Source organism: Crocodylus porosus, unplaced genomic scaffold (assembly GCF_001723895.1).
Source record: "Crocodylus porosus isolate Cpor-Errol unplaced genomic scaffold, CroPor_comp1, whole genome shotgun sequence".
NCBI classification, from domain to species: domain Eukaryota; kingdom Metazoa; phylum Chordata; order Crocodylia; family Crocodylidae; genus Crocodylus; species Crocodylus porosus.
This window is the reverse complement of record NW_017728949.1, coordinates 54144093-54157025: the sequence shown is the minus strand read 5'-3', so window position 1 is coordinate 54157025 and position 12933 is coordinate 54144093. Positions and strand designations below refer to the sequence as shown.

Below are 12933 nucleotides of genomic sequence, written 5' to 3'. Positions count from 1 at the left end.
AGGTGCCAACCGATCACCTAAGCACAAAACTGCAGCCTGGATGGAAATCAGCCTGGCAGTCCCCAGACACGCCGGGTGCGCTATACGGGATGCTTAATGCCCATTGGGCTCATTCTAGTGCACACTAGCACAGCTGGCAAAAAATGTGCTAATGAGCTAACGTCCAGTAGATTAGTCCAATAAGCGTTAAGCGTCACAAAAAAAGCGTTCATTTGCACCAATACACAGTAGCGCCGATTACAGTGCATTAACTTAGTATCTGTTATAACAGGTATTAAGTTTAATGCGCTGTAATTAGGGCTCATTAATGCGCATGTAGACGTGCCCGCAGATTATTTCTTACTGCTCCAAAGTTTGTCTGAGCAATCACACGGGCCAGGTATGTGGGAAAAACATTTAGGTGTGAACCAGAAGCCTCCAACAACTGTCAATCCAGTCCTCCATATCACTCTCACACCCTCTTTCCGTTCCCACTAAGTCCACATAGAACAGGGATGGGCAATTATTTCGGGCGGAGGGCCGCTTACTGAGTTTTGGCAAGCCATCAAGGGTGGCAAGACAAGCAGCCACGGGCAGATAAATATTAATTTTCTAAATTTTTTAGGGGCCCTGTGGGCCCAGAATGGCCTGGCGGGCCACAACCGGCCCCCGGACCGCATTTTGTCCACCCCGACATAGAACCAAATAGCCCTCATATAGCCCGTCCCTCCCCTAGGTCCTCACCTGGACGAGGCTGCAAAATGCATCAGTTAAATGTCCAAGAAGTCTAGTGTAGACAAGGCTCGTGGCCAAATTCCCCTTTGAGACCTGTGGAATCGGGGTTTCTCCAGCTGCCTTTACAACACTTAAGCCAATTGCAAGGGGCAACCTAGCATTCATCTCAAAAAGCTTAGCACATCCAAATCTATGCTGCCTCAAACACACTGGGCTGGCCAAACACCCGAGCTAACACATGCTAATGACGTGTCTAAAACACTAGTCTCAGAGAGGTGAAAGGGAGGCGTGGGGATGGAGGATAAACCTGGTTTTATTTTCCGGAGCTGGCTGCATCACTCCCCAGTCGGAAAGAGCAGCACCATTCACCAGAGGAAGTGTGGCCAGCAGCAAAAAGTACACAGGCTCTGAACAAACCGTAACTGCGCTGTGCCCGCTCTGATCAAGGGCAAATCCAATAAAATTCAGATCATTTGGGCCCAGATGGTTCGCAGCCCACTGCATTGACAGCGGGGTGCTGAATGTGGCGGAGGTCCTCAGCGGTCCCACACAGCCGTTTCCCGTGTCTGGCTGTATGCGACACCCCAGCTGGTTTGCAAACCCTCGTCTTCACTGGGCTACAAAACCCATCTGAGTTCTGCTATAGTACTCCCGCTTGCACTGCCGTGAGTTTCTTAACCAGGGCATCCCACAGCACTAGGCAAATCGTCACGGACTCCAACGCGCAGCACCCAAGCTGCAAGTCTCATCCCTGTTTTAAAGCTGGGATGACTGAGGCACACCAGTATCCCATGTCAGAGCAGGAGCTGGAATCCAGCTTTCCTCCTCCGAGGTCTGGGCAGTCCCCAGAAAACCCTCCCTTCCTTTTCCCATTTGGCCTTCTGTGGTCACCATCACCCAGCCGTGTGTCCTGGACAGCTTCACTTTGCACCCTGCAGAGAAGACCCCCACTAAACACTTCAGAGCCTTCTCCGAAGGAGAGGAAGGAGGAGCCGATGGGCAGGACCCTGCCTGGTGGCTCTGTCCTTGCCCACCATTTCTTTAAACAAAAACGGCATCTGGGGACATTTTGCAAAATGCATTGAAAAACATCCTCCCAAAGTTATTGCAGACTGCAAGAAATGACAAGATGCCCGAGCCTCGTCCCCGAGGAACTGGGCTTTACCTTGGCGATTTTGGTTTCATCCTTCTTCTTTGCGGTTTGTAGGGCTTCAAAATGGTGTCTGGCACTGTCGTAATCCACAAGCTTCCTTCCGCGCTTGGCGATGCGAGACTGAGGGAGAGAGGAAGACCAGAGCACATCAGCTGAAGCCCTCCGCATTTACACCCCTGCCCTGCCCACGCCGCAGCAGTCTACCCCGCCAGTCTAAGGTTTGGGCAGAATTACGTACAACATTTTCCAGCTGTTTACGGCACGGCTGTCAAAGATATGGCCAGATCCGGCTCGTGGAGCCCTATTATCCAGCCCCAGCGGGGCCAGTGGGTTTCAAAGGCAGTGTGCAGGGCACGCCGGATAGCCCAGCGAGCTGCATGCAGCGGCCGCTACACTGCTCCAGGATTGAATTGCAGGTAGCGGCTACTCCAGCGCTTGGAGCGCGGGTCTGTGAAGCGCTCCAGGGCACCTGCATCCAAAACACGGATCTGGTCTGTGGGCCTGATTCAGCCTGCAGACTGGCCCTGCACGCCCCATTTGGCCCCGTGGGCAGGCTGAGCGCAACACCCCTGGCTTCCAGGATTCAGCCTCACTCCCTTTGGGAGGTCGATGCCAGCAGTTACATACACTGTGGAAACACTGGCATATCGTCCTTCACCTCCGCTGTCACTGCTGGAGCACCCAGGCATGGCTGGGACACGCTGCCTGCCCCAAAGTGCATATGCATGTGGTCTGATCCTGGAATCAGGTTTGTTGGCACCGAGGCCCGAACCCTTGCAGAGCCGTATGGGTTTATTGCAGAACTCTTTCGACCTTAGGTACCTGCAAGGTGACCCTTACCGCCCCATCTTAGCACCCCCATGTCTTCAATGCATTTGCCCCCACAGCTTCCCTGGAGCAGCGCTCGTCCATGTTTTACACATGGGGAAGGGAGCAAGGAGAAGTGAGTGTGAAAGGGATTCTCCCAAGCAGATGGCACCCACATCCACCCTATAGGCACTGATCTTTTCAAAACCACAGGTGCTGCCCATCGCCCATAAGACTAAGTGGGGGGACAAAACTCGAGCAGGATGCTTTCAGCAGGTAGGGAACCAACTTCCTAAGCAGCTGTCCTAACTCCTGGGGAGGGTTTGCAGCTGAGGATGCCAAGCAAGGGGAAGCATCGGTCTCCGGCCCATGAATCGGGTCAGCCCCGTGAGCCCCTCTCGCCTCCCCGGCATGTCCAGCAGCTCCCTATTCAGATGGCAGCTTCTAGAAATAACCTCCTTAGGCATTTAACTCTCCCAACAGGAGCACGTCGCCTGCCCTGAACTGCCTCCATGCGGGGCTGGAAAACGACTGAGACGGCCACCGAGGGTTGGGCTCTGCTCTGCCGAAGCCACCTACATCCAGCCCTTCCTGACGTGTCCGAGCGGACCCAAGGAAGTCTGTGGAGGAGCAGGGATTTGATCCCAGGTCAGGATGATCTGCTGGCGAGAGGACTTTCTGTGGGCTAACACAGCATGGCGGGGGTAGAGGGCTGGAGAAAGCGAGCCAAGATGCCAAGAAACTAAGCATTTAGGGGGCTTTTATCCCCTTGCGTCAAGGAAAGCAAAAGTGCGAGAAGAGGAACAACGTTTGGGCTTAGCTTTGCAAGTGGCGGCTCTGCCCTGCGCTTGGGGAGAGATGCAGTCTCCTCCCCGGCTTGTCCTCCAGTGGGTATCGGCTGCAGACAGGCTGCTCTCCACAATCCCCGTCTGCCAGACAGCTGTACTCTGTCCTTCCATTTCACCACCCTCTTTTCTTCTTTCAATTAAATGTCTGATACAACTCTGAGTGCAGCTGCCGGACATCTGTTCAACATTTGGCCCTCTTGCAGGACAGGCCCAGCTCCTGATGAGCATCTGATGGGTCAGCAAAATCACACAAGGAGACACACAGAGGTTCCTGGTCGCACAAAGGCAGCCTGGCATTTTTGAGTCAACTTTTAAATTGCTTAAAAAGAACCTCAGCACTGACAGATCCAGAGGCTGCTTTGATCAAAGCTTCCCTGAATGCAGCGGTACCCAGAAGTGGCTCATTCCCCTTTCACCCGCTGCATCCTTCAGAGGTCTGTGTCGTCAGGAAATCAGACAAAAAACCCCAGTCGGAAAACTCAAATGATGATTAAGCAACATTTCTATTAAAGGAAACCAGAACCAGTGACCTGCTAGAGGAGGAAAGAAGTGGGGATTTTTTTTGTCCTCTCTTGTGGTGGTTTTGGGTTTGTTTGTTTGTTTTTTACGATGGGTGGAAGAGTATTGGAAGGTTTTTGAAGTTTTGTAATTGGCTTCCTTTTAAGCTTTAAAAAGAATGGGAATATCAAGCTTTGGTTTTCCTGTGTCTGGGAGTCTCAGATGTCCAGAAAGCAGATCCTCTGCACTTAAGAGAAGGTATCTGGGCATGTCTACATGTGTGTTTTAATGCGCATTAACCTATTTTAATGCGCATTAAAGCATCACAAAAACCGTGATCTTTAGCTAACGCACATTTAAATAGGCTAACGTGCATTTTTCTAGTACCTCACAATGGAAGTACTAGATTTAAAGTGCTTTACATAAAGTGCATTAATGAACGTGTAGACATGTCCAACTGGCTGTTCAATATTTTAAAAAGAACTTTCTTCCCAACTGTTTGGCAGGTATCCAGCTAAATGGTTCTTTCCTTGTTACAAAGCACTTCCCATTTCTTTGGCTTTTGTTATGTCATATCACTCACTTTTTGTTCCCTTTTGCAAGTCACCTTTGAGGCACCTCTAAATACCTGTGCAAAGGGGAACCATTCAGTCACATGGATGTGGGATTTGCAATATCTTTTATAATGGTTTCTAGCCCTCAAGCAAAACAAACTTGATGGAAGTCACTTCTTAGGGCTGTGGAAGAGGACAGTGGCATATCCCAACTGAACAGGACGTAAAGGCAGAACTGCCGTAAGGCTTACATTTTCAAAGAAGTGGTCTGCTGGCTAGCATAAACATGATGTCATGGGTCCCAGCACGAGGCGAGTTGTAGGAAAGGAGCAAGACGTGGGCATCGTTTTGATGAGAAAAGGACCTTAACGAAGCCTGCAATTGGTTTCGTTTCTCTCTGTTGCAACACTACTCGGGGACTGGGGAGGACATCAATAATGCAACACTTGCAGCTACATCTGGACGTTGACAGATGCAGAAGGGAGTTAGGTGCCTGATCCCATGGAACATGGTGGGATTTAGGTGCCTAAATGCCATCATTTTCCTTTGACGTTTCCAACCTCACACCTTAATGCTGTCCCATTAGAGTTATGGGATTCAAAAAGCTCTAATAATAAGCCTGCAGAAAGCCTGAAACAGTAACTTCAAGAAGGTGCACGCTGCCCTTCTGCATCTCCGCAGACACTGAAGTCTAATGAGAGCAATGCGAGAGCATCCACGCTGCTAGTCACAACACACAGGAGCACTGAATAGGGGACTGCTGCTATCGCAGCCCCAGGCGGAGGCAGCTTGGAGGAGGACTTGACTTTCCATTTGTTCAACCTCTATGGTGCGGTGTGGGGCAGGCTGTAAGAGCACATGGGGGGTAAGAAGCTCCAGGAAGCCGAGCCCCATGGGGCTTTCCATGACCAAGGCTTGTTCTGTAAGTACCTCCGAAACGGTACTTTCCTCCAGAAACAACAATGCCAAATACAATGAGTTAAGGTAAAACAACAAGGGAGCAAGGGAGGGGAAGTGTTGTTTTCACTGGGAAGGAGCCAAGTCGATGCCTCCCAAATAGAGACATTGTACAAGCGCTTCCACATGGCAAAGACATTTCCTGTGCGGCCTTCCCAAATATGAACGGGTGCTGGAGATCACGGGACTAGGAGGAGGGAAACTCACAGGATATGCTAAGATCCTGTGCTGGGAATAGAGACGTCCCCCCATCAGTACCTCCCCCCGGCATGAAGCGGCTTGCTGGGGACCGGTTCAGTAATCTCCCTGCCATACCAGCCTTATCCTTTGAAGCACGTTGGCCAGCAGCACTAGCCAGTTTGCTGGCTGCTCTGCACTTCCAGGGAAGATATCAACAGGGCTAAAAAGTCAGACAATCGAAGGGTTGACACTGATCCTGAGCCATCACCTAGAAGCCCTCTTCCTCCAATCATGAACATTAGCCAAAATGCATTAAAAAATGCCTAAGATGAAGCGTGATCATTGGGATGACGGGCTGTACTTTACTGAATATTCTGGTTTTTCATCTTCCCGTGGGCTCTGCTCTCTGAACAATTGCAGGCCCTATGAAATTCAGCATCGTAAAAAGCAACTCAGAGCTGCAGCCTTTCAGGAAGTTTGGCCCGTCCCAGCCACATTTTCACAAGAGGGTGATTCCACCGTTCGGCGCAATCCTGGAGGCTGTGCTGGGTGGATGTGCAAGACGAGGAGTGTTTGGAGAGTGCCTCTTTGACGCCGACTTCCTGCTTGCAGTCACTGTCACGGGTCGTGTTTTCCACTAGAGCCCATCGGCTCAGCAGGCTGCATGCGGCTGGGCCGTGCGTGCCCCATGCTGTTTTTGCTCATACAAGAGAATCAAGACTACTGGTGGTCATCAGTGAACTGATGATGGCATGGTGCTGGCTTGGGAAAGGAATTGCACGCACAGGCGCACAGATCCAGATACCCCTTATGCTGCACAAAGCAAAAAAATCAGGCTAACCTCCCCACACCCTGGTGCACCACCAAAAAGCCTTTCAATTAAGTCAATGCATCTCTGGGACAAAAGGAGTGGAGGTAGCAGAAGGGCAAGAACAATGGCTTGTCCGACTTGGTTTCATTTCCCTTACACGGCAGGTAGACCTGGAAGCCCTCTCTTCTTAGGACACAGACACACAACAGGTCTTCTGCCACAGATATGCTCTGCTAAGAAGGAACTGCTGAAAGCCTGTGGATTATAAAGTGCTAAGCTAACACCAGCTATCCCAGCCCGTTGCTTTCCACACCCTCCAAAGGATGGGAGTTGGGGGCTGAAGAAACCAGTAAATATTTATCATGCTGTGTCTAGCCAACTATCCTAACAGCCTGGGTCATCACAGCCCATCCCACTGCTGGGCATGTTAACCCAGTCGTGATGCCAACACTCAGGGTATCATCACCATGGGCATGGGTCTCTCCAGCACAGCAGGCTCCCCCCTCTTCCTTCTTTAATGCACTGCCATGGATACTAGCCCCCCAGCTGCTAATGCAACTATCCTCCAAGCAAAAGAGAAGAGGAGATTGCAGTTGAACCATCTCCACTGTTCAGCCAGCTAAGGCCAGAATTAATTCCCCGAAAGGCAATCCTGTACCACATCCTTTTCCCCACACCCATGATAAGAGATGATAGCGTGTTAAGACGAAGGCTCTTGCAGAGCTCCATTTGCAACCCGCAGGGCCCCCGCAACTCTACCGAACAGTGGAAGAGGAGTGAGGGGAGCTCCCTACTTTGATGTCCGGGAATTGGCCAAGGTAAGTGTCCATGGTTAAGAGCGCCTGATCCACAAGCTTCTGATGGAAATCTGTCCAGAGGAGGTCATTGTTCTGCAAGACAAAAAGGAGCATCCCAATCAGTAATGACAACGTTATATATTTCCACAGCCACCAAGCACTTTCCAATAAATTTGTTAAGACCCCCAGAGCCCCAATGAGACACTTACCTCTTCCCTTCTGGAGGAAAGGAGGCATGCAGAGATTAAACTGACCTGCCCACGTTCGTGTATGAAACACAGAAAGGGAACCCAGGAGTCCTGATTCTGCTACTTCCCTCCATCTACTAGGCCACGCTCCCAACTGGGTGCCTGGTTGTGTGCCTTCCCCACAACATTTTCTCTCCTTTCCTAGGAGGGAACTTTACCAGTAGCACCAAAGGGTCCTAAATGACAGTGCTTACAGCTGGAGCATAAGCTGAGACTGCAGTATACACTCGCTCATGCTCTCAGTGAACTTGCTTCCAAAATTCCCACCAACTTCAATGATCAAGATGCTGAGAGCACAGCCCACGCAAGTGGGATGGAAATGAAAATCAGGCTGCTTTACCCCAAGCCAAAGCTGATGATCCCTTCCCAAGGGACAGCCTGAAGAACAGGACCAAAGGAAGATCTTTCTTTCTTGGCACCAGCACTCACCAGTCCTGTTGGTATGTTACACTGCAAATAGGGCTATCAAGCTATTAAAAAATGTGAGCGCGATTAGTTGTGCGATTAAAAAAATTAGTCACAATTCATCGCGATTTAATTCCACAGCTAAAAACACAAAATTATGCAAAATTATGCAGGTATTTTGTATGGTTGGGAGGTAAGTGTGTGGGGGAGGGCCCTGCATGCCCTGGCAGGATGCGGGCTACTGTGCACCTGGAGTAAGGGGCAGCAGCAGGGCTGGGGGGGGCTGTGGCTTGGGAGTGAGGGGCAGGCATGCAAACAGTGCCCAGCAGTCTGTGGAGGGGAAGGGGCAGGGGTTAGATTGAGGCCCCCATGGTGAGAGAGGGTATGGGGCAGGGCTGGTTGAATGTGACCCCAGGGCCCAGGTGTGTCGTGGAACCATGGACAGCTCATCCAGGGACATGGGCAGGGGGCACGGCTCCCTGCCACTGTGCGCACCCTTGGGGGAGGCATGGGGGGCACGTGCCCCCCCCGGATTTGTGTGCTGGGCAAAAGCAGACTGCCCAGTGTGGGCTGGGACTCTGCGTCCTACTGCCTTTGCCCGGGAGTTGCACAATGCCATGTTGCGCCTCCCACCGCTGGGTGGGCAGTGGCTTCTGCGGCAAAGGCAGCAGGACACAGAGCAACAGCCCACGGTGGGCAATTCGCCCCTGCCCCATGCACATGCTCCCCATGCCTCCCCCAGGGGTGCATGCAGTGTCAGGAAGCCACACCCCCAGACAAGCCACCCATGGCTCCATCCCACACCGGCCCCAAGGCCCCATTCACCCGAGCCCCTGCCCCTGCCCCACTCCATCCCTCCCCAAGGGGGCTTTGATCTGCCCCCACCCCCGGTCCCTTCGCCTCCTCCTCAAACACATCTGCTGGGCACTGCTCTAGGCACCGCCAGGCTGTGTTCATGGCTGCATGCAGGCTGTGGCTGCTCGTGTGTGTCTGTGCGCATGCTCTCCCTTCACCCCACCTTCCTGCTGCAGCCGCCTGGAGCCCACATCCAGCCTGCCCTGGGGTCCTCTGCACTGCCACTGCTGCCCCACTGAGTGGCCCAGAGGCAGCAGTGACAGCGGCAGAGCAGAGCCCAAGTGCAGGCTCCAAGGCCACATGCACAATTAACATGTGAAATTGGTTCTTTCATTATTTTTTTAATATGTTAATTGCACGTAAATGATTAATTGAGAGCCCTAATTGCAAAACATTGTTGCACATCTTTGTTGCAACAGTTAGAAAGAAAAACTTTACTTCTTAACTTTTCATTCCATCCAGGAAGAGCACACACCAACTGCAAAAACTTCCTTAGCCTGACGATGGGTTTTTGAACCCAAAAGTTTGCTTAAATAATTGTTTTCCAACTATTTAAGTTGGTCTAAGAAAAGATATCAGATTCACCCAAAGAACCTTGTCTGCCTATTGTTAAAGATCTTCATTCCCGGATCACCAGCATATCCAGCCCACTTGGGTACTTCTGCATTTAAGCCACACACCCAAATATATGCAAACAATATACCTTTCTGTGGCTCTTCCCTTGGGTGTCTGCCTGTGGGCTAAGATGCATTGAACTCCCACCCTCTCTGGATACTCCACAAAAAAGTCTGCTTATACAAATGCAGCTGAGTAGTGTGCACACATCCAATCAGGCACAAAGCACTCTTGCTGAAGTTAGGATTAAGCCATGGGGAGTTGGTTAGATAAACATGAGAAGCCACTGATATAAATCAAGGTTGCCCAAGCCCAGGAGCCTCCAAGGCCAAGGGTGATTAAGGAACATCAGTTTAGATAGCCACTGGCTCCCACCTGAACTGCCACAAGTAGGGGGCAGAGCAGGGTGGCACCTCAAAGACTAATTTAAGAGTCTCCAGCTGTTGCTTCTTCACTTTGCTCAGATTTGCCTTTGTAGCATGACAGTTCTCTCTGAAGCTCAGATCTGAATGTGATGGGCAGCAGAACAAAGCCTTGAATACCAAAAACCAATTATGATATCATGAGCAGAGGAGTAGAACTGCCAGTGAGGAATAAGCAGTGGCAGCTGCCGAACAACTGAGACACTACCAAGAATCATGGACTGCTATGACCAGCTCCAATAAAATAAAAAAAAATCACAACTCCCTTGGGCACCTTGTTCTATTGTCCAATTTATCTTAGAATTAAGAAGATTTAATCTAAATCCATTTTACTACAAGTTAAAGCCATTGCTTCCTATCTCATCCTCTCTTGCAAGAGGGAAAAAGTTGTTCTCTCTCTTCTTTATGGCAGCTTTTCAAATATTTTCTCCAAGCTAAGCATGCCCATTTCCCTCGGCCTTTCCTTGAATGGCTTGCATTCCAAAACCTTTGTCATCACTCACCTCTGGATCCAATCCAGTTTCCCTGTATCCTTCTTGAAGTGAAGAGCCCAAAACTGCACACACTGCCCCAGCAGAAGCCTAACCAGCGCTGAGTGGAGTGGTGCTGTCACCCCATGCCTTGCATACAGCCCTCCTGTTAATACAACCCAAAATTGCACTGGCTTTTTTTCGCCTTTGCAACCTCATCACATTGCTGCCTCACGCTGGCTATGTACGGACAGTCAAAAAGCCCGAGGCTAATCGATTCAATCTTCGCAGGTTAGTCTATGCTGCACAGACTGAACGGATTAGCAAGTGAACAGACATTCACTTTTGATTCTGGAAATGCAGCTACCTGCCTGCATTGGTCCAGGCCAGAAGGCGGGGGGGGCCATAGAGCACACATCCCTGCTTGGCTGGATTATATAGCTTGGGCCAAGGTTAGCCCACCCACCCTGGAAGTGGGCGGGGCAGTATTCCAGGGATCCACAAAGTATCCTGGGATGATGGGGGACTAAAAATTAACCTGAATCTGGAAGGGAACTGGGACAAAAGTTCAATAAACTGATTTAATTTAATGTGGGAATAGACAGCCTAAATAGAGTTAGGCCTAAATCAGTTAGGTCTGATACTACATCCATCCAGGTTTATCTTAAACCAGTGCACTGAACTTCTGTTACAAATTTGAACCAGTTTCCTATCACTTATACGGGTTTGTGTGTCATTTCTGCCCCTAAGATTTACCATAGTCCTCAGCTACCTCGCAACAATGCTACAACGTAGCCAATTATCTACCATTTTGCATTTGTTCTTTGGATACTTCCTCCCTAGATGCAGCACCTTTCACTGGTCTTTGTTGAATTTAATTTCGTTCATAATTTCCTCTCTCAATCTCTAATTTACCCAGGTTCTTGTAAATCTACTTCTGTCCTCAAAACACCTTTGTAACCCCACCTGGCTCTGTGCCATCTGCAAATGCAACCAGGAAGCTCTCTATTCCCTCATACACATGATAAATAAAAAGAAGTTGAACAGAACAGACAGCCTTAACCCATGTAGCAACCTACTTGAGACCTGCCAGCTTGACACATACCCATTTATTAGTTAGCCATATAATAGTAATTTTATTTATGTTACATTTCTCAAGAAAGCCATAGGAACCGAGGTCAAAAGCTCCATTAAAGTCCAGGTATATTAGGTCCAGAGCATTTTCTGCATCACCAAACTAGATACCTTGTCTACTTTGAACATGTTCGTTTGCCATGATCTGTTCTTAACACATCCACGCTGGCCGCTAGCAATCACCTTGCCCTCCTTTTAGGTGCCAACAAACAGTATTATAATTTGCTGTAATAACTTCCAAAGTATTGGAGTCTACTTCCCTAGGTCCTTGTTTTCCCCGCTTTTCAAAGAAGGGGGCTCTGCTAGCCTCTCTCTTGTCCTCTGGGATTTTGTCTGTCTTCCATGATTTTGCAGATATCATTGCCAGTGCTACTAAGATCATTGCAGACCAATTCCCACCTAGAGAAAAACTTGCTTCCTCTCTGCCCCTTCCCAAACCATCAGAGACTCAACAATCGCTCCAGATTAACATGCCTTGCAAGGCTTTCTCTTCAGCCTCAGCTGAGCTCTGTTATTCCAAGACCAAGACTTCAGTTCAGCTACAAAAGCACTTCACAGAAAACCTACACTTCCCCACCCTGTAATTTAGGCTGACATTTTACATTAAGGGTGTTAGAAACCCCACCAGGATCTGGGGCTCATGAATATTTTCTTGTATTCATTTCACTGATGCAGCATGTGTGGTCTCATTGAAACACTCACGTTATGCTGTGTCCATTTACATCACTGTTAATACTGCGCAGATCATGTTACGTCATCTGTATTCACATTTGCAATTTTGGATACGGTTTACGCAAAGAGCTGAGGGATGCATACTTAAGGGAGTGGACAGAATATCTCTGCTAAATATCTCTTGCCATCGTGTCACTAGTGCAACGAGAATTCCCACTCCCAGACCGTGGCAAAAGGAGTTATTGTCTCCTTTCATAATGGGGAAATCAACTCCTCTATAGCAAAGGTATCTATGAGAAATGGCCCATTACCCTCAAAATGCCAGGTGTCCTGGGGGAGAAGCTTCTGGGGCAGTGTGGAGATTTGTGAGGAACCAGGACAGGACCGATGGGGGGTGCTGAGCCATAGGTATTATAAGAGGTGTCTAATGTGGCCTGGGGCTTTGGATCCCTGCCTTTGGGGAGTCCAAGTCCCCCGCATCCAGGGTTGGCAGAAAGCCCGAAAGCCGATTACTGGAAATAGCAGCAGTACTCGTGGGGGGCTGGGTGGTAGCCAGCTGAGAGGGTAAGAGCCTTTACTTGCCTTTTTATGCTGTTATCAAACTTCTAGGAGGTCAGTTTATCTGGATGATTTTCTCCGACATAATAAATCTTTTTGTTCATAGATTTCACAGATTTCATAGACATTTGGGCTGGAAGGGACCTCAGAAGATCATCAAGTGCAGCCCCCTGCCCAAAGGGCAGGAAGTCAGCTGGGGTCATAGGATCCCACAAGATAAGCATCCAATTTGCTC

General features: G+C 49.7%; 1 protein-coding gene across 7 annotated transcripts in view; it reads right to left on the bottom strand.

The window, feature by feature from the left end:
* The window catches only part of BIN1 (bridging integrator 1), a 119979-nt gene that overhangs the window by 43675 nt on the left and 63371 nt on the right, over window positions 1-12933 (bottom strand). For all 7 annotated transcript variants that reach the window (XM_019553699.1, XM_019553695.1, XM_019553696.1 and 4 more), the window contains exons 5-6: window positions 7317-7412; window positions 1880-1987 (exon numbers count right to left, since the gene is read on the bottom strand). In XM_019553699.1, coding sequence (XP_019409244.1) covers window positions 1880-1987; window positions 7317-7412 — 204 coding nt within the window. The remainder of the gene's footprint in view (window positions 1-1879; window positions 1988-7316; window positions 7413-12933) is intronic.